This window comes from Paracoccidioides lutzii (assembly GCF_000150705.2).
Source record: "Paracoccidioides lutzii Pb01 unplaced genomic scaffold supercont2.15, whole genome shotgun sequence".
In the NCBI taxonomy this organism is placed as follows: domain Eukaryota; kingdom Fungi; phylum Ascomycota; class Eurotiomycetes; order Onygenales; family Ajellomycetaceae; genus Paracoccidioides; species Paracoccidioides lutzii.
This window is the reverse complement of record NW_015440961.1, coordinates 24,696-47,018: the sequence shown is the minus strand read 5'-3', so window position 1 is coordinate 47,018 and position 22,323 is coordinate 24,696. Positions and strand designations below refer to the sequence as shown.

Below are 22,323 nucleotides of genomic sequence, written 5' to 3'. Positions count from 1 at the left end.
AATTTTAGCTTGTCAATTGTTTATTCATTTTCACTGATTTCAATCTGTCAGTTTTACAGTAGTTTATTCTCATATTAGAAGACTTGATGTAACTTTTCTTTGAAAATGATTATTGATGATAATACTCAGTTAGTTGTATTAACTCTTTTAATAAAGATGACTTTTTCAGTATTTTCAGACTGTACAAATTTCAGATAAAGAATTTTCTCTGATTCAATGATTATCTTAATTATTTCAATAATTTTTATCTGAAACTCAACTTTATCAAAGTTATATATATTTTTTTATATAATTTCATACTTCTGAATAATATTTTATATAAACTTAAATTATTTTTAAATAATCTTAAAATCTTCATATTGAACTCATTGATTATTATAAAATTAAGAAAATTAAGTCTTTATTTCAGAGTAATAATTAATAAATTGATTAATTTATTTTATATCAACAACTGATGAAGTGATAGAGTTATTTTAATTTATAAGAAAGAGATTGACTATTTTTTATACAATGCTCATCTGAGAGAGCTGATCTCATTTATTCATAAATATTATGTACTGAAAGACTGATTTCTCTGTAAAACTGAGTTTTCAATTTTTAAGCTGAGAATCTTTTGATATTGTACAGCTGTATAGCTGCTCAATTAAGCTGATGTGAGAAATCTAATATATGTATGCAGCAGCTCAGACACTTGAAATTTGACCTGTCTTCAATATCTGAATGACTAATTAAATTCTTTTTTCTTAATAAAAAGCTTGACTATTTTTTGTTATTGATATTTTGACAGCTAAATTGATAGATGTGTCACATGGCAGAGAAGTATATGAACAGGTGTTTTGTACTAACAGATGTTCAATTATGTTAATGTAATTGATAAGCAAGTTGATCATATAAGTAAGTCAGCTATTTTCCTCTTCACTATATAATAAGAATGCCTTCAAAGTCTCAACTATAAAGAAAAACTAGCAAATTATATTATAAATTATTTTCTATATATTTAAAAGTATGTATAAGCAGTATGCTCAATAATCTCATATACATTATACTATGATGCTGTATATTTTTATGATTATAACTCAGTAGTCTCAACTATTCTTTGCTCTCATTCATTGACTCTTTGTATATGATTCAAGTCTTCTTCAACTTTCAAAGCACTCTCTTGAGCTATATACATATAATCTCTTTCTCACTTCTTCTTTTGTTTGATATTTATAAGTTTTAACTTTCTGTTTTTAGCTGCTAGAATAGCAGCACTATGCATTGTCATTTGACACCTCTTGACTAGCTGAATTAGAGCATGATTGATTGGACTGAGTAGGTTTTGCATACAGTGCTTGATATATTCTTTAACTTTCTCAGCCTGCTGCTCCAATTAGTGTATATTATATAGTGTAGCTATGGCCTAAAAGGCCTGAGAGCTGTAAGAGATTTCTAAAAGAGTAAGAGTATGCATCATGATATTAAGCTGCAAGAGAATCTGCTCAGAATCATATGAAACCTGCTCAGCAGCTCTAAAACTGCTCTTGATATTACTCTCAGTCAGAGCCTGTGTCTGAGCTGCAGAATAGAAACTCAAAAACTTCTTCTTATCAATATGATTAATCTCAAACCACATCTGGTTTTCCACCTGCTGTTTATATGCAGTTTTTAGAGATGAGAAGCAGCTAACATCTAATGACTGCAAAAGATAAAAGAAATGTGATGATATATAGAGAGTAATGATCTGATTTTCAGTGTAAAATTGATTAAATTCAGCTGAGATATAACTTCAGTGTCAGTCTAGAATCAACAGTCAATATCTGCTCTTCATATGAGATAGAGTCTTCTTATTGAACACTTCTTTCAGTCAGTATAAGCTTAGCTAGTCAGTGATTCAGTCATTCTTACTAATTTCAATCACTCAGTCATGTGATAGCTCTTCTATCTCATACCAGCAGAATTGATGTATCTTTTCTTTGAGAATAATCATTGTATGCAAGACTTAGCCAGTTGCATTGACTTCAGCAATAACAATCACTCATTTCTGATCTTCAGACTGTACAAGCTTAGGATTCTCAGCTCTTTCAGATTCAGTTATTACTCTGATAGTCTCAATTATACTTATCTGAAACTCAGTTTTATCAAAATTGTAGATATCATTTTTCAGAATTTCATACTTCACAATAGTATTTTATACAAGTCTAAATCACTCATGAATAATCTTAGAATCTTCATATAAGACCTGCTGATGATCATATTTGTATGAGAACTTAAATTTCAGCTCATTATAATACTTGATAAAGTTTCATACTCAGCATTTACTCATTGTAAGTGGGAAATTAATGTTAGAGAGCAGATGTGAGCTGTCTAAAATAGATCTCTCTGCATTGCTAACTGCTATATAACAAAATACTAAGATTGATAACAAAAAAAGATATCAGAGTCTGCTTAGATTATAAACAGCCTGTGTGATCATGTGACATATTGTAAACAATTCACATGATCATGTGACCAGATCATACTGGTCTGCTGAGTTACATGTGGGGCATCATCATGTGATCACATGATAGAGATAAATCTAGGCCTCTCTGGCACTAAGCCCTAGCACTAAGTCTAATATCACCCTTCAATCTAGAAACAAACATGCTCTCATGTTAGTAGATTATCATCATCTTCATCTTTGAGGTAGCTGCTCATCTCTCATGCTTTTACTCATTCATCTAGATGTTTTGATAATCTGACTTTTATAGAATTGATTTTATAAAAATCCTATACTATATGTGATAATTTCTTGAAGTTGTGAGCATAGTATCATGAAGAATTATCATCAAATTTCTTTCAGTGTATCTGATATTACAGCTTGCTTCAGCTTATTTGACTGATCAGTATACAATCTATTTCTCATTCATTCTCATCATTTATTTCAATTGAGTCTGGTGGTCTAGTAGTCTACCTAGGTAAAAGATCTTTGAAGTATTTATTTAGCTTATCTGAGAAGAAGATTGAATGAATCTTTATTGTTGCAGAGAGGTTCAGTTTGTAGACATTACTTATTTTTTTCAGAATTTTGAAGAGACCAGCATTCTGCTCTGCTAGTTTACAGCTTGATTGATTTATTCTATATGACTTCAATATCAGATAAATATAATCTCTCACTGCAAAATCAGACTCTTGATGATGCTTGTCAGTCTGTCTCTTTATTTATTTCTATGCTATTCTTATACTTTTGCTTGTCTAATTTCAGATCTCTTTTATTTAGTGAATAAAGCTTCTTGTTGTCTTTTAATTTCTTTTCTCATTCATGTTCAATTTCTTCATCAGTGATTATCAGTCAAATAATATTCATAATTTATATTTATTTACTATGAGAAAGAAAAAGATCTCTATAAAAGTATTTGAAGTAGCTATGAAGGCATGATCTATAATGAGCAGTTACTCATTTTAGTCATCTTGATAGTAACTGACATAGAGGTAAAGATGAGTGACAATGTATTGATTCATCACTTCTATCTATCTATTAGTTTGTGCATGATGTGCTGTTGAAAGTTTCAGTTTTATGCTCAGAATCTGTGTAAACTCATCTCAAAAACTTGATAAAAACTGAGAATCTCAGTCAGAGACAATTGAGTCAGATATCTCATTGTATGAATAGTAGAATTAAATGAATAATCAGATCAGCTCTTAGACTGTAACTTCCTGAGTGATTGAAATGAAAATTATTTTCTTTCTTAGCTGATATATTATAATCAAAATGATATTATAATCTATTTTGCTTTTTAATACATTTATAAAGTTCATTGCAATATGCTGTCATGCTCATTCTGATATTGATAATAACTTTAGCAAATCAGAAGTTTTATCTCTTGAAATTTTACTAATTCAGTATACATGATAGTTTCAAATGTAATATAGAACATCTGTTTATCAGATGACTCATCAATAGTATAATTGCATCAGAATCAGAGTTTTTCATTTTTCAGAATATACTGTTAAAGCTTGATCATAAATTTTCTGCAATAGCTTAGCTATTAGAGTTTTTTTTTTCTAAACAGATATCACTAGTCTTTCATTGTACTGTAGTATATTATTTTTCATTATATAGAGATTATTCTCATCATCTGTCTGCTATCACAAAGGCTCAATTAAGATGGCTGTCTTATTTAAAAACACTATGCATTTAGCAATATTCTCTTTCTCTAAGAAGTTGATGCTAGTAATATTCATAGAAGAAGTGATCTGAGAGTCAAGAGTCTTTGATTATAGGAGAATCTGTATACAGCTGTTCTGTTGCCTTCTAATTTGCTCAAGCCTGCTCAGTGCATCTGCTAGCAGATTGACCTTACCTGGTTGATACTTGATCTCAAAGTAGAAATGAAAAAGAAACTCTACTCAGTGGACTTGATATGCATTCAGCTTTTTAATAGTTATGAAGTATTTTAGTACACAATGATCAGTGAGAATCTTGAATCATTTCTCTCATTGTAGTCTCTCAAGCTCTGCTCATCATTCTTGTAAGATTTGAACCACTATTAGTATTTTCTTATCATGAACTTTATAATTAAACTCTACATCATTTATTGATTTTGAATAGAAGACTACTCAGTGTCAAAGATTATTTTCAAATCTTTGACTTAGTATCTCAACTACTACTCTGTCAGAGATGTCAGTCTCAATATGAATCTTCTGCTCAGAGTCATAGTAATATAGTGTTGAAGTCTTTATTAGCTATTTCTTTAGTTTTTCAAAGACTGATTTGCATTCTGATGTTCACACAAATAAGATAGTCTTCTTTGTCAACTGGTATAGTGATTTTGCAATTCAGCTATAGTTTCTTATAAATCATTGATAGAAATTATTAAATTCTAAAAATGACTAAACTTCTTTAACTGTGATGAGAATCTGTTATCTCACAATAATAGCTGTCTTCTCTGAGTCTATCTTAATCTCTTTTGTGCTGATGATAAACTCTAGATATTTTGTTCTCTGAACTACAATCTCACATTTCTGAATACTGATTTGCAAATCAGCTGTCTTTAGTCAGTCTAGCACTGAATTTATCTACTGCTTGTGCTCTTTTAGATTCTTACTATAGATCAGAAGATCATTCATGAATACTGTTGTAAATTTATTTAGATAGTTAAAGAAGATATTGTTAATAAATCATTGAAAGCAGATAGAAGTATTTATAAGATCAAAGAGAATCACTCAGTATTTATAGATCTCATAACAGGTTCTAAAGATGATTAGGTCCTCAGACTCAGAGTTCATTCAGATGTAATGAAACCTCTGCCAAATGTTCAGCTTTGTAAAGGATTTTGCTCTGTTGAGTCAGTCTATCAGCTCATATATTAGAAGTAGAAGATATTAATCTTGTTTGATTATAGCATTCAGCTTGTAAAAGTCAACACAGAATTATAACTTCTTCTCACTACAGACAATCAGAATTGAAGAGATGTAGAGGATTGAACTTAAGTGATAAAGTCCTTTGCTAGATTAACTTCAAGATAGGTTTTCACTACCTTTAGCTTCTGTAGATTCATCTTATATAGATATATATATTCAATGCTCTGAATGAGATTCACATCAAACTGAAGCTCTATTTTAAAATTAATATTTTTTTATAGAGGAAATAATTTATCTGATGCTTTTTTTAAGAAATAGTTCTCTTAGTCTTTTAATCATTCTGATAAATTGTTAATCAGCTTCTTATCAGACTCATTCTCAGCTCTCACTAAATCTCACTTCTCCTCAAGCTATCTATCAATTTCATACAAACTGGTTATGAAGACTGTTAAGCACTTGTTCTTCATATAATAATGAAAGAAAATAGTCTTAATGAAGTTCATATTCATCATCTGTGATACCGTCTTCTCCCAGGTCAGTCTCTGCCTTGTCTTGAGTATCATGACTAAACTGATCCCTTTCAATTCATAGAGCTGAGTCTAATACTTCTGTCTAATCTTGTTTTTTAGTTTGATCTCTCTTTATTTTATATCTACTTGGTACTTGGTGCTCAGACTTAGAGTCTGAATGCTTCAGTATTGACTCAGGTATCATCTTCAACATCAGCTCTACTATCTGTTCAGAAATGAATCATCTATTTGATTAAACCAGGTGTTGATTTTTTACATCAAGTTATATATCCTGTGCTGTTAATCATTTTCATTCTAATATAATAAAATGCTGATCTAAATCTGTTATCAGCAGAGGAACATTCTGAAATCTTCAGTTATTTATTCAGAGATTTAGAATCAATGTATAGTCTATTACTTTATCAGAAGCATTATTATATTCCTTTATGTGACATTTGAATAAGAGTTCTTGAAACTTTCTATTGAAGAATCTCATCAACTCTATAACATATCAGATATTAATAAAATTTATATTATTTGCTTTAATATCAGTAAGAGAATTTGTAAAAGTAGCAATTTTATTATAGACTAATTTAATTAGTATATTAAAGCTTTTTCTTTTAATTAAGTCCTTCATCTCAAATCTCTAATAGACTATTAAACTATCTGAAATGAAGTCTTCTTTCAGACTTACTTTTTTCTCAAATCTGCTAAAGACTCAAAAATATCACTTTCTATGAGCTTAGTGATTATTTGTTAAGACTTCTGCTTCATGAAATAGTTTCTTGCAATATAATCTTTCTTCTTGCAGTAGTAACACTGAATGTCTGAACAGATGTCTGAGACTTTTTTAATGATAATGAGAAATTTTATAGCAAAAGTGCTGAGGAGAGTCTGACTATTGAAGATCTGTAAGATGTTCAACTTGAAGATATTAGATTCATTTTCTCACAAGCTATTTGATCTCTGAGTAACATTGATTATCTGAAAAGTATAAGCTGTCTAAGTATATATTTTCTGAAACTCAGAGTATATATTGATAATTATATTAACTACTACTATCATTCTCTGAAGATCAAAGAATAATTTGTCATTGAAGTCTATTTTATAGTCTTTTTTGATAATCTTAACCTCATCTGTTAGATGTAAGAATTTTGTAATAAATTCATAATAGTTGTTCTCATTGTGCATAATCAGCTTGTGATAATCACTTTTAACATTATACAGCTTGTTAGCATTCTTATATATTAACTTGAGATGCTTAAATATCTCTTCTATAGTCTGATATTGCTCAAAGTAGTTCTCTTTCATACAGAATACAATATGATATATCACATTTTCATCAGTCTGATTTTCAATGCATGCAATTCTCATACACTCAGTGAGGTAGTGATTGATATTCTCTTGAAGCTTGTTTTTCATCTGAGAGAGCTAGTGTTCAAATTTTAATTTCTTGCTGTCAGTAAGATATTTTGAGTTATCAATTTTGACAGATCTTTTGAAAGTCTCAGAGAAGATGACATCTCAACTTACTGTTTGATTGCTGACTGTTATACAGATTAGAGTGTGACTAAGTTCATTATGTTCAGCAATTAACTCATCAATCTGACTCTGCTTGACAGCAGTCTGATTAGTAATATTATTTTGTTTCATTCTCAGACATGTGATTGTATCTCTCAATATCTTTTCATCATCAAAGATGTCATTAAAGATTACTGTCAATTCATTATAAATACAATCACTGTCTAAGTGAACTACTTTTTTGAATTTCTCAATTGAGATATGTGATTGATTAATTGATCTTGTTATAAGATATCACCAGTTCTTTTAGCCCCTTTCAAGAAGTTAGAAGTCTGTGATGATCATCTGATGTCAGATTATACTATTTTCTTCAACAGCTGATCAGACATACTGTCAAATTCTCAACAGACAGATTCTAATTCAACTGAAACATTTGAGTTTTCTACTGAAAGCTGAGTGAAAGGTAGAAGGGAACCTTAGTATTATGTTAGAGAGTGAATGTGAGCTGTCTAAGATAGATCTCTCTGCGTTGCTAATTGCTATATAATGAAATACTAAGATTGATGAGGAAAAAAGATGTCAGGGTCTGCTTAGATTATAAACAGCCCACGTGGTCATGTGACATATGGTAAATAATTCACGTGATCACGTGACCGGATCATACTGGTCCACTGGGTTACTGTAGTGGCGCCCGCCTGGGTGGCGTTGCCCTAGCGACCGCCCCGCCCACACGTGATCGCTTGTATGTAATATAGCAATAACCTAGCTAGCTCCTCCGAATAGAAGGTGCAACCATCCCACAGGTTATAGCCTGGATAGCTGGTTTTTAATAAAAATCATGTTAAGAACTGCTGTGTACATGTCTGGATGAGTTCACTCTCTAATCTAATAACTGAACTATCTACCTCTTTAACAGAGAGAAAGCAATCTTTATGATCACATTCTAGAGCTGTTGGAGCATTCTCATCACTAGATGAGAATGAAGAATTAGAAGACTCAGAGCAGAAATCAAGTTCAAATCACTTCATAAATTCATCAAGCTGTGAGTCTGATGAAACATCTGCTTCTGAGTCTATACATGAATTCACAGCAGCTAGTGAAAGAACCCCAAGCCTTCAGCCTCAAATGCCTACTTTTAATGCAATTGATATGATTACAATGAGTGTAGCAGATTTATTGATCTTTTGTCAACAAATGACACATCAGAATGCTTCAAATATCAATAATGATATCTCTGCAGATGATTTCAAATCTCAGATCTGTGAATATCAAAAGAATGTCCAAAGAGCTATAGATAGTAAGGCTATAACTACATTTGATGACACTAATTATCAAATCTGACATATAGAAATTCTTGTGGATGTCAAAGTCATCAGTGAAACTGACATTCTAATCAAGAATCAATATGTCTGTTCAGATGATATTAGTCAAAACATGTTGAACACTGAAAAATGAAATATTTGAATCAAAAAACTCTATCAATGTATATTACAATTTTTATTGAGACCTGTACATACAATCATTGAAGTCTTGGAACCCAACAATGCTACCATGTTATGAGAAAAGATTGATGTTGAATATACAGTGTCTTTGACAGAAGAACATCTCAATGTTATGAAGAAGCTGACTATACTACACATCAACAATGATTATTTGGCATTTTAAAGAAGATTTCACTACTTAGTTGCACATTATAAGAAACTGATGAATGACTTAGAGGACTTCTATCATGATCTTTTCCTTATTAATTTGAAAGAACATCAAAAGTCTTTTGTTAAGATGCATTTGAATGATTTCTATATGACTGATCAAGATTCTATTGAAAATATTGACATTAATGATCTCATGAAGTAGTTAACAAATTATATGAGCATGTTCAACAAATGTCTCAAACCTTTATGAGCTAATGCAGCTATCTTTTTCATGTAAACTTCAACTCATCTGACATCACAAATTTGAATAGTTTCAAATGTGAGATCTGTCACTTAAATCAATATGTTAAAAACTCTTGTTGATGATTACACTCTGAACTTGTCATTGAAGAGTGGAGAGAGACAAATAAAAACAAAATTGTCAAGTTCATGAAAAATAGTAACATCAGCAGTTGCAATAAATGAAAGAGTAAAAAAAAGAATAAGAATGATGAAAAGAATAAATCTTCTGATTTTCTAGTTACATAATTTACTGCTATCAACACTGTGATTGCTCTGTCAGCAATCACTGACATTATCTTCAAGTTTTGATTTCTCAACATATGTATAAGTTTTCATATGATGAGGGAAAAGTAGTCTATTATTTAACAGAAAATCTATAACAGTGATCTTAAGATTCATATAGCAGATGGTAGATATGATCATATCAAAGAGATTGAAAATCTCATTCTAGAATCTGATGAAGAGGATATATCTATATGTGATGTTCATTATATTCTAAATCTTACTGTCAACTTAGTGTCTTTTACTAAGTTGAAGAATCAGAATTTTCAATATGAACTTTCAAATTTGAACACTCTGTCCTACTTCATCATCAAGGCTCTCAATGATGTTATTTTCACCATGATTCACACAGCTCAGAGTTCAATTTATAAAATAGTTGAAAGAATGTCAGAAATTGATACTTATCATGAGTCAAAAGCAATCTATTTCACAGCAAAATCACATATATATGATAATGATTATGCTAAGACCTTGGCCATCACTGGTGACAATGATCTTGTTAATGCTCAATCCCAATCTCAAGAATCATCTACAGCTGTAAGAACACTTGCTGAGTAGTATGTTGACCTGAGGCATATACACACAGGAGTCATTATAGCTTTGATAAAGAATTCACTATTCAGTATTTGCATCAAAAGTCTCAAGACTAGTTTCTTTTGCAACACCTGTGTCAAAGCAGGTATGATGTGTAAATACTTAATCATTCTCATACTATAAGCTATAAGGCCAATAAAACAGATCTATATTAATTTGATGAGTGATAACTGCACATTGAGTGATACAGATGATCATTCTATAGAATCTCACTAAGACATAAAATATTTCATATTAATCACAGATGATGTGATATGATTCGGATGAATCTATTTCTTATATAGTAAAGATCAAGCATTTGATTATTATTCTCATTGAGTTAAGTTTATTAATAATTTTAGTTTTTCAGCCCTTGCCTACATCAGGACAAATGTAGACAGAGTTTTTTGATCACAAAAAATGACAACATTAATGATTGCTGATAGCACAGTGTGAGAATCAACTATCTCTCAATCATCTCATCAAGACAGTGTATCTGAACATGGCATCCACCTCATTATGATATGAGTCAGAGCAATTATTATAGAAAAGAAAATTCTAAAGAAGTTCTGAGCAAATATTCTAAAAATAGTTATTTTAATCATGAATAATACACTCACATCTACAATCTTATATAATGAAAAGTATTAGCCTTCAATCATAAATGATGATAGCAAGGAGCTTATCTGTAGTCCTCATATAATTTCTTTTTCAGTATTGATGAATGTGTCACTATAGATCATTCACTTTTATGAGCTTAGATCTGATGTTTTTGTCCATCTTCATGAATTGCAGAAGCTAGTGAATAAGCTGTCCACTCAGACTAAATTATGCAAACTTATTAAATTTCACAGCTCAATCTATTGCATGTGAAGTCCTATCTCTGATAAGATTATTGATACATCTGACATAGTTTTCTCTACAAAAGTATAAGAAATACAAAAGGATTTCATCACTATCATGATAATTGAAGTTGAAAATACCCCAACTTCTATCATCTATTTGATGGAGGATGATTCTGATGTTCTTAATTTTTTGAAATCACATATTTCATGAATGAGGTTTGTGAAAGCCTTCATGATATACACACCTTCCTTAATTACAGGTGACTTGCTGAAAAGCTTCAAGGATATGATTAATCATCTGCAGATGAGATTATATTGAAGGAAATCTATGCAACATGAAATTGATAATCTTGAATATCAGAAGACTTGAACATTAATTTCACATTCTGATGTTCCTCACAGCAAGCTGATGGCACTTAGCTGCTGAGTCTTTGTCAAAAAGAATCATTTCAGTAACCTTAATACTAATGAAAATGATATATTGCAGAAGTTCAGATAAGTAATTTGCAGCAATTGACTCAAGAAAAGAATATGTCAAGAAACATATATCCTTGTAGTTACAGATATCATGAATCACATGATATTTATAATGGTCACAAAACACAGTTAGATCCTACAGCAGGTGAATATAGTGATAATATACTTACATGAAAGACTTGAAAAAACAGTCTATATAAGACAATCTACTGACTTCAAAGAAGGAGCTTCATGTATGCTTGTTTGTGCAGTTGAAGAATTCCTATACAGATTGAATTCAGCTGTTAAAATATGATATGATTACTTGATGACTCTGCTATAGAAGAACAGCTTTACTCTAAGTTCTTATGATCTTATTCTTTGACAGCATTCAGCTCAAAAATATCTCTATATGATCATATATGTTGACAATCTTCATATATTTATGAACACTTTGAAGGATGCTGATTGACTAGTTGATGTTCTGCATCAGAAGCTTGAGATCAAAGATTTGAATGAACTCACAAAATATCTAAATATGAAAGTAAAATGTATGAATGACAGCATTGAATTGATCCTCTGATGTTATATCAATTGATTGATAGAAGATTTTCACCTGGATGATGTAACTACTATCTGAACACTCATAGATGAGAGTCTATATTTGAATAACTTCTCTGTTTCTGAAAAAGAGACTGGTTTTACAAAACAGCAATTTCAACACAGCATTGACTGCTTGCAGTATTTGACAGTTAAACTGCAGCTGAATATCACCTGCACAGCTTCTCTATTGATACAGAAGAATGCTGCCTCTACTCTTAAAACATGAAAGATTCTATTATATATCATTCAATATTTGAAAGACACATGTGAAATCAGCATATTTTACATGAAGAATGATGATGATGAAGGACCTGAGAATGAGTTCCTGAATGTGATATATATGTCAATTGAATACATAGATTCTGACTGAACTGATCTGTTGAATGATGATTGAAAGTCTATGTTCAGCTACATTTTTATGCTTATCAGTGCATCAATTTCATGGTGATCAAGCAAGCAGTCATGCATCTCTTTGAGTTCTAATGAGATTGAATATATGACATTGAGTGAGATCATACATAAAATAATATAGTTAAGAAGCATAATGATGAATCTGAGCTTTATAGCAAATGACTCCCTGTCAATCAAGATAGATAATAAAGATGTGATCAATCTAGTCACTGTAGCTGTGATCACTGCTAGGAGCAAGCATATTGACACATGATTCCATTACACCTGTAGTCAATTGAACAATGACATTATTTTGATTGAATATATTTCAATTGAAGAAATGATAGCAGACAGATTGACTAAATCTCTGAACACAATGACATTTCAACAATTCCTTGATTTACTTGGTTTTACAGGCAGAAAAGGCAGGAATGTCAAAACTTAATGTATGTAGCATGATTTGAATGGATTTGAGGATGGCATAGCTAGTTTTTCCTTTTTTGCATATGGCATTCGAGATCCCGCATGGCGATGCGAGGGGGGGTGTAGCAGTGCCCGCCTGGGTGGCGTTGCCCTAGCGACCGCCCCACCCACACGTGATCGCTTGTATGTAATATAGCAATAACCTAGCTAGCTCCTCCGAATAGAAGGTTCAACCATCCCACAGTTACATGTGGGGCGCCATCACGTGGTCACGTGATGGAGATAAACCTAGGCCCCCCCGGCGCCGAGCCCTGGCGCTGAGCCTAACAATTGAATTCTCAGCTGGCAAGAAGAAGGTTGGCCATTTCTTGTACAGCTGCAACCCAGGGAGGCTGACCTCATTCATCCATGGCCAGAATTCATTGAACAAGAGATTCTTCCTCTGTAAGACTAAGTTTCCAGTTCTTTGGGGGAGTGTTAACATGTGCTGTATGACCATGTATCTGATCACCTAGGGTGGAATGTGGAACATCATACAGCTTTGCTGCAGCTCATACACTTGAAATTTGACCATTTTTAAATGCTTGAATGGCTAAAAGAAGCCTTCCTTCCTGAGTAGAGGCTTTATTTCTTTGTGTGGTTGACATTTTTGATGAAGATGTTGTTCTGGGATGAGATGAAAAGTGGCCGACTTGCTTATGTGGCCGACTCGCTTATCGATTACGTTAGTTATGATGCTTATGTAATTGAAAACTTTCCTTTTCTGCCACTGAACAAACATTAACATCTGACATCTTGATATGATATGATATGACATGATGTGACATCTGTGATATAAATATATTGATGTAAGCCAATACTAACATGGATAGAATGTTTGCAAGGCTTCAAAAGCTCGACATATAGCGGCTTATTTTTTTTTACTCTGCCAAACAAGCAATGCCGCGACCCTGCTATTAGGTTTCTCTCCTCTTCTCCGCCCGCCGCTCAATCTGCTACTATTAACTACTGCACGTAATGCACTCTCCCTCTATCAACTCTCAGATCTTTCGTTGTACAATATCTATTCCCCGGAAGGCTTTCCCGCAACCTGATTTTTTTTTCTCCCTGAAACGAATTCATACCCAGCGCTTTAAGCCCTTTTTCCCTCCTCCAAGCACTCTCTCCAAACCTGGCATCGTGAGAACATACCCTGGCACCCGAAAATGGTTGCGCCGGCTCTTCTATGTCTCCCTCGGTGGGGGCGTTGTCTACGGGATTGACAGATGGTTCTATGCCTCTTCCTTAACTCGCACGACCTGTACCTTTGCGCTTGGCATGCTTGTTGCCCTCGACTACAAAATCAACTTTCGCCCCAACCCGCCTTTCGCTGAGTCCATAGCTGCCGTACATGCCAGAAACGCCGATCGATTATCCTCCTTGCTCCGCGCCAACGGTGGCCTGTATTTGAAAATTGGGCAGGCCATTGCTATGCAATCTGCCATCCTACCGCCCGAGTTCCAGAGAATGTTTGCTCGCATGTTCGATGACGCCCCACAAAATGACTGGAAAGACGTCGCTCGCGTGATAGAGGAGGACTTTGGCCGCCCTGTCGACGAGGTCTTCGGCATATCCTTTGATGGAAATTCAGAAAGTGGCAGTGGCGTAATGGAGCGAAATGCAAGGGCGAGTGCGAGCGTCGCTCAGGTGCACTGGGCAAGGCTGCCAGACGGAAGAGAGGTTGCTATAAAAGTCCAAAAGAAAGAAATTGCTCAGCAGGTGAAGTGGGATTTATGGGCTTTCAAGTACGTTTTGTCCCCTTTCTTTCCTCTTCTCTTACCTCACGCATTCCATTCACACTATCTGGGTGACGGGGATGACCTGGATTGCCTCCTTTGCCATCCGTTCGAATTTCTTTTTTTCTCTTCTTCAGAACCGTTACCCCCTGCTAACTGGTGAGTGAATCACAATTATATAGGGTAGTAACCTATATTTATAGCCGAGTTTTTGACATTCCTTTCTACAGCCTCATTCCATTCGTTAGCGAACGTTTGTACTTGGAAACAGATTTTGAAAACGAAGCCAATAATTCCGAGAGAATGGCAAAGCTAGTCGCCGCTGAACCACGCCTCCGCCGCCGGGTGTATATACCCAAAGTTTACCGTGAACTGAGCTCCAAACGGGTGATGACTGCCGAATGGATTGAGGGTGTCAAGCTATGGGACAAACATGGAATCACACGTCCGTGGCGAGGCGGATGGCGGCAAGGCAGCCCGGGATGCCATGGAACCCCTCTTGACCCTCCCTCCGGAGAAGGCTACTCAGCACCTTTTCACGCCGCTGCTTCTCGTGACAGGTACGAGAAACAGCACGAAAATCTTAAGCCAATCCGCGACCATTGGAAGGGAAGAAATGGGCATGGGGGCCTCGGACTTTCGCTGAAAGAGGTCATGACGACTATGGTTGATCTCTTTTCCGCTCAGATCTTCCTTTGGGGTTGGCTACACTGTGACCCTCACCCTGGCAATGTCCTAGTGCGCCGTCGCCCGTCCGGACAAGCTGAACTTGTCCTGATTGATCATGGCCTCTATATTCATATGGAGCCCAAATTCCGACACGAATATGCCCAGTTTTGGAAGGCTCTCCTCACTTTCGACAATTCAACCTTACATAAAATAGTACGAGGTTGGGGCGTTACCAACACCGACATTTTTGCCTCTGCAACGTTGATGCGACCATATCGTGGTGGCGATCTTTCTACCTTTAAAGGTATAGAGGGGCTTAGCAAAAAGGAAAAAGCCCATAGACATTTTGAAATGCAGCAAGCCATGCGAAAAGCAGCACGAGGTGTCCTTGGTGACGAAACCAAGTGGCCTCGAGAGCTAATTTTTATTTCCCGCAATTTCCGCATTGTTCAAGCAAACAATCAATATCTGGGCTCTCCTGTTAACCGCATCAAGATTACCGGCATCTGGGCTTCCCGCGCACTGGTAGAAATCCCGGACCTGTCATTAACCGAAAAGATACGCAACTATGGCCGTCATGTCGTCTTCAAGCTCGTGCTCTTGAGCTCCGATATTTGGTTTTACGTGAGCAAGTTGAGGCAATTTCTAGGCCGCGGAGGGGGCATGGAAGACGATATAGAGGCACAAATGCAAAAGATGGCAAAGGAGATGGGTGTAGAATTGAATCAAAACATTTTTGAAGGCTAGAAGTTCTCTGATGAACTAGGTATTACGCCGTGAACCTTTTAATTCGCTTATGTATACATACTAATATCCTTCATATATATAGGGTGGGAATCTATCCTTCTTTATACACATAGGGATGAACTTTGTAGTCTATAAGCTCAGTTGGAGGGTTACCACTTCAATCCCTCTCTCTATCTCTCCCTCTCCCTCTCACTCCCAACCTCCGGACTCTCTATACATCAGAGAGCGCTAGCTGAACGCTGTGAAAAGACTTAGGAAATAAAATCAGATGAGATTTGATGGTTGAGAAGCATCATGCTTCATAGGAGATTTGACGAGTCGGAAACGGCATTTTCATGCAAGATTCCATGGTAAGAATTACCACAAAGTAGCTAGTATTCATTATATAACAATTGTTATGACACAGGCAGATCTGGGAACTCGTCCCAAGCCCCATCCACTCCGCACCATCAAACCCCAACGAACCAATACCCGGAATGTCTCTTCATCTTGGCCCATCTCTCCAACCTCTCGGCGGATCTTCTCCGGCACCTGTATTCGCCTGGCTCGAGCATTCTTTCAACAGAATCCAGCCCGAGATGTGCAATTTTGATTAAATCCGGCTTCTGTATGGGGAATCCTGCAGGAGGATTTGGCAAAGCTCTCTGCATAAAGCAATGGATGATCTTGGACATGTATCCGTCGTCCTCGCTCACACGATGTGCCAAATCATTCCAACCGTGTCTAGGCTTCTTGGGAGAATATATCGTGTGATTCTTTCTGCGTAGAGAGTAGGACATCCGTAGCCTGCGTACATGGCAATATCTCCTCAGGCTTTGAAATTCAGCAGACGAGCCTTGTTCTCACGGGTGATCCAGTCCTGAGCCGTAAATGTGGGATAGAATATTGAGAGCGTAAGAGTATGCAAAAGCACAAAATCAAGCATTTGAACCTTCCCAGCCTGTTGAGCCTCCCCAATCATATATGCACAAGTGTGGATCATCTGAGTTGTCTGCCTCTGCAGTTCCTCCCCTAATGGCTGCACTCAATACTTAGTAAGGAATCATGCCCCGCGCATCTGAGCTAGGAGACCGTTGCTAATTTTATTCAGAAGATCTAACGTTTGAACGTCGTTTTTGATCACAGGATCACAGTACAGATCATTTATAATTTCGAGAATGGACTTGAAGGTGCTCTTTGTACGGGATTGCGCAAGATTCCAATGAGGAATAGGAAATGTATGTGGCCAGTCATCGTGCATACAACTTGCCACCAGGGCTTCGGCCACCAGAAGATGCTGGTTGAGTTCCATGGTGCATCTCAGATAAATAATTTGATGTAGAAATCCTGCGATTAGCAAGTTCATTGTTTTTGTCCTTTTCAAGAGAGAAAAGGCGCCAGATCGAAATTCCTACCAAAATGCATACGGCCCAATATATCATCAGAAAACATCATTGCCTTAAAAAGATACTCGTTGACCACGTCAAGAATGGCCCATTCGGAGATTTCGTCCTGGGAAAAGCGAACAAAAATATCGTAATAAGACAGATGGCCAGGCATCTCTTGAAGAACTCTTGGTCCTTGAGTTTCAACACCACAGAAGCCGGTCTGTATTGCATCAGTGCTTGGTACCCCTTGTTGAGATCGTATCATGGCCTGGATCTCAGCGAGCAGGTGGTGGAGAGTTTGGTCTGTCTTAAAGAGTTGAGATATTTATCAGGCTGGATATATGCGTATTCTACGCATTTATACAGGTAAACTAAAAGAGTTCGAGGCCAAGCTTACTATGAAACCCCACCGCATCAAAATCTGTTATATCTCACATTCTTGATTATCAGCAGTTCCGACACATCTGCACTCCCTTTTGTTAAGATTCGAATACGGTTTGTACCAGGTGTCTCGGATGCGGAAAGGAAGTTGTAGGAGTATTCTGAGAAATCGTATGAGAAGACATGATGGCTTTCAATGCCAAAGTGTACCGAATGATAAGTAGTACATATATTTACCCCTCTTCCTGTCGACCTCTTTCTACCGACCTTTCTACGCTCGGATATTGTGGTTTGTTCGATATAAGGAGTATTTACATGGATGATGGTCCGTCAGAACTGCTTGTGGCCCCCAACATGGCATAGGAAGGCATTTGGGATTATTAGCGACAAGAAACGAGGCAAAGGTCAAAGGGGAAAGTCAAGGGAAAAGAGAAAGGGAAAAATAGCGCGTTGAATGAAGTGTTGAATATCTTACTTCTTGTTTGTTTCAACTTAATTTTCTCCCTTTTTTTTAACGGTTGGTTGTGCATATCGAAATGAATGTCTATTCTCTTTTAGATGTACCCTGATTGCCGGCTTTGTTCGCTCAGCGGTGCAATTCCGTTTCCATCGGTAGCAAGAAAAGCTCTTCCGGCTCTGTCTAGTAGCGGCCGACCAGCAGCGGGTCTCCGTCTTCCAAGGCTGTTTGGATAACGGTGCTTTGATTGATGGCTGTCTCCAGAGCGCCGGTGCCGTATTTCAAATAGTGGTCATTGTTGACAATATGCCCGGCTGCACCATTGCAATGGAGACGACACAGACAGTTGTCGCCTCTCTTAAACATTCAAAGGCCGCTTTCCCTACGATGTGATTTTCGCGATTAATAATGCCTTCATCAGCCTCACTGGAGATGTCATTCTGAGGTGATGTGCCTGCGGCTGTCCACTGGGTCCTGAATACCGCTCTCTGCATCCGTACTGCGATTTGGCCGCCGCCGAAGCATTTCTCCGCGTCAAATCAGATTGGCTATTAGCCACATTCGTGAAGTGGGGGTTGATTCACCATCGCGCTCTTGGACACCAAGTTTTGCCTTGCCTGGATATGACGAGAGTCAGAACGTAGCAGGCATAAGATAGTAGTATTCGTAATGACTAGCTAATCTATATGATGACTCTCCTCAGAAGAAGAAGAAGAGAGAAAACAGCGAGAAAAGAATGAAATATATATACGTCCGTGGGCGTACGCGAGCTTGATCATAAGCGAGGCATAACGGCCGTGGCGATCCGCAGGAATCCGAGGCATACGATCGATCCGAGGCGTACGAGCAATCCGAGGCATAACGAGCACTCCGAGGCGTAAGATCGATGTGATGCTCGTGACACTGGAACAAGGCTAAAATCACACTCTCCTTTCTCGACCTGGCAGGAGGTATGATTGAAGTGGTCAAGGCAAGTAGGTGATGACCGCCATGACATAGAAATACCAGTGTGATACTGAAGTCAGATGAGGTGACGTTTTTATGGAGTGGATCTACTATGCGTGTACCGGCTTGTCATTCCATTTCTGCCCCCGGACCTGCCACTAGTTACATAGAGGAATATACATTGCCCTAGGTGTAAGAACTTAGATTATGATACTATAATAGTTGGTTTATAAGACTTCTATCTCTAAATTGATGATTTTAAATGAGTGTGTTTGATGATCATCAAATCTCTCTATTTTGCATGATGTATACTTTGTTGATTATAAATTATATGATTTGACTTAAAATTCACTGATAAAACTCATCTGAGCTTCAGAATTTATAAGAGTAAGAATTAGTGTATCTTCTGTAAGTGTTGAGATTCAGACAAAAAGAAAAAAAAAAAAATAGACTTAATGATTATTGATGTGATGTTGAGACCTTCTATACTAATCATGCCCGGCGCACCCACACCTGATGTGGGTGCGCCACAGTGTAACAATAAAAACAGTATAATGATAAAAATATCAACTTCTTCATTAATCAATCTTCAAATATTAATATATCACCATCACCATGACCAATAAGATAGATGATCTTGAAAAATGTATTCAGAGCACCATTGAAGTTTATAATGATAATCAAAAACAGAAAATCCTATCTCTGGCATGTAAATTTAACATTTCTTATCAATATTTTTGAGCAAGAACCAATGGAAAAAAAACATACAATGTAAAGACTGCACTGAACAAGAAGCTTAGCAAGAGCCAGGAGGACACATTAAAAGAGTGAATAGCTCATATGAACAGAAATAATTGCTCACTGACTGCAGAGTAGATTCAAGATAATGTTGTCAGGTCTATCCGCCTTCTTACGTAATCTGCACTGTATATAACTTCCGCATAGCTAGCAATCGCTTCATAATCAATCAAGCAATCTATCCTTCACAGGTTATGAGACCCGTTTTGCGCAAATAACTGCCAATTCAGGGAATTCTTGTCAAATATAGTGTATATTAATCACTACTTGCTTCATTCAATATAATATTGTCTTATTTTATGTCAATTGATTGATTTGGTGCACTCTTATATTATTTTTTTTTTTTCTGTGTTCAATCTGTTCACTTAGCAGGTGAAAAAATCTGCAACTTGCTAATTTTTCAGTGACTGATCACACAAGAATGCGCCAATCCACTCAATCAAGCTTATAGGCAAGAATCTCACTGAATAAGATTACTCCATTATAAAGAAAATTAATATGATATGGTGGAATGTATGATGACTCACTCACAGTCACAATCAAGCCAATTCAGTCAATCTGACTGATCTGAAAATGACCAGGGGGGCCTGAGCTCACTGACCTCCTCAGGGGCATTCAAGAGTTCCAATATTGAACCCCCTGAAACACTCAATCAGCAAGCTGGGCTGATTACAGCCCCTATCATGATGAGGCCGGTCTGCCTATGTTGTGTTGAATATGCTGATCTGACTTCTTCAGAAGATGAGGTGAAGACACCTGCAGTGACTCCTAACCTGCTGCCAGCAACTGATTCTGAAGAATTGCAACTGAGGAGATTGAATCTCAAACATCAAAAGATTGATTTAGAACTTCAAAAAGAGAGGTGCAAAGAATTGCAGCTTCAACTTCAATTGGAGAGGCTCTGCACTCAGAATGACAGGGCTGTGATGCCTGCAAATCCACTGTCAGGTCAATCATCAGCATGAGATCTGAACTTAAGGTCCTGAATGCAATATAACCTCTATGATCTGGATAGCTGTGTTGGCAAGGCAATCAGCCAGTTCAAACAGAACACTAAGTATGTCATCAAGTCAAACACTCTGATTGGACCTTTGAATTACCTCTTCTGACATGTGAATATGAAGACCAAGCTAATTGACACTCAATGCTGGGTTATATTGGAGGACAAGCAAGTCAAAAGCCCTGATGAAGACCCTGAATGAGCTTCTTTTTGAGAGGTCAAAAATCACTGGCTTTACACATTCATTTCAAACGCGTTGGCAGCCAGCATTAGGCCTCATTTTAATAAGTATGATGAGGGCAGAATCACTTATTCTCTTTGACATGTGATTGAGAAAGAGTTCTCCATTCTGAGAACACAGCTCTGCAGGGAAGCAGTCCTGGTATTTACATCAATGAGTGATGTCCAAGTCACTGACATACACACATTTTTTGATAAGTTCAATGACATTATTATGAAATTGGAAATACTTGATATTTTACTGTCAAATGACATGGTATTTCACATGTTCTATTCTGCACTTCCCAATATATGATGAAACTATGTGCAAAAGAAAATTGAGGAGGTACAAGAGTCCAAATTGAAGTCTGTCATGTTGAATGTTCATTCAATCATGAAGGAAATACACTCTTGATTGAACCCTCCCAAAGAGGCAAAGAAGGCCACTCAGGCAGCTAATTCTTCAGCCAATGTGACTCAGGCTGAAAATGTGGCTGTGGGTTCCAATAACAGCAGCAATGTCCAAAATAATTCAGCCTATGGGAGCTGACCCAGGGGATGTGGAGGCTATTGAATGAGCAGACATTCAAATTTCAACCTCTCAATCTGCCTGAAATGCAAGCATTGTCATGGTGGGCTCTGCTGAGCAGTCAATCCAGATAGCACCCCTGAAGAATGAAGGATCACCAACACAGTGAGAATAGAAAAATATAATAATAAGAAGAGTAGTGAGAGCAAAAAGACCTCATCAACTGCAAATGACAGCTCTGAGACATTTCAAATGATGAATCTAGTGCAGGTCATTGGGGTGCCTGTGTACTCTGCTGAACCAATCATCAACTCACTCATCATATGAGATAGTGGGGCTGAATGTTATATTGCATGTGATCAATCATGATTTTCTCAAATAACAGAGGTTGGTGGCTCTATGATTCAAGTGATCAATAAGGCTACTTTGAAGGTTCAAGAGATCAGGGTTGCCTCCATCTCAGTCAGGGAAAGATTAATTGAATTTGATCACATCTATTTGGTGCCAGGCTTATCTGCCAACCTCATATCCACTGGTCTATTGGAGTGCCAGGGCTATATTCACTGTGATCTGCAGGT

General features: G+C 36.4%; 5 protein-coding genes across 5 annotated transcripts; 3 read left to right on the top strand and 2 right to left on the bottom strand.

Moving 5' to 3' along the window:
* Positions 1–8,190: 8,190 nt before the first annotated feature.
* PAAG_05560 (hypothetical protein) lies at positions 8,191–8,807 on the top strand (the record flags this gene model as incomplete). The annotated part of the gene is made up of 3 exons (XM_015845615.1): positions 8,191–8,207; positions 8,300–8,649; positions 8,701–8,807. 3 exons carry the CDS (start codon positions 8,191–8,193, stop codon positions 8,805–8,807), a joined length of 474 nt encoding a protein of 157 aa, XP_015699841.1.
* A 5,068-nt stretch (positions 8,808–13,875) lies between these two features.
* PAAG_05559 (ABC1 domain-containing protein) lies at positions 13,876–16,049 on the top strand (the record flags this gene model as incomplete). The annotated part of the gene is made up of 2 exons (XM_015845614.1): positions 13,876–14,792; positions 14,864–16,049. 2 exons carry the CDS (start codon positions 13,876–13,878, stop codon positions 16,047–16,049), a joined length of 2,103 nt encoding a protein of 700 aa, XP_015699840.1.
* A 294-nt stretch (positions 16,050–16,343) lies between these two features.
* Positions 16,344–16,645, top strand: PAAG_12060 (hypothetical protein; the record flags this gene model as incomplete). The annotated part of the gene is made up of 2 exons (XM_015847600.1): positions 16,344–16,399; positions 16,456–16,645. 2 exons carry the CDS (start codon positions 16,344–16,346, stop codon positions 16,643–16,645), a joined length of 246 nt encoding a protein of 81 aa, XP_015702750.1.
* Positions 16,646–17,091: 446 nt separating this feature from the next.
* Positions 17,092–17,681, bottom strand: PAAG_05558 (hypothetical protein; the record flags this gene model as incomplete). The annotated part of the gene is made up of 2 exons (XM_015845613.1): positions 17,092–17,375; positions 17,456–17,681. 2 exons carry the CDS (start codon positions 17,679–17,681, stop codon positions 17,092–17,094), a joined length of 510 nt encoding a protein of 169 aa, XP_015699839.1.
* Positions 17,682–18,788: 1,107 nt separating this feature from the next.
* On the bottom strand, positions 18,789–19,114 carry PAAG_05557 (hypothetical protein; the record flags this gene model as incomplete). The annotated part of the gene is made up of 2 exons (XM_015845612.1): positions 18,789–18,871; positions 19,006–19,114. 2 exons carry the CDS (start codon positions 19,112–19,114, stop codon positions 18,789–18,791), a joined length of 192 nt encoding a protein of 63 aa, XP_015699838.1.
* Between the last annotated feature and the right edge of the window lie 3,209 nt (positions 19,115–22,323).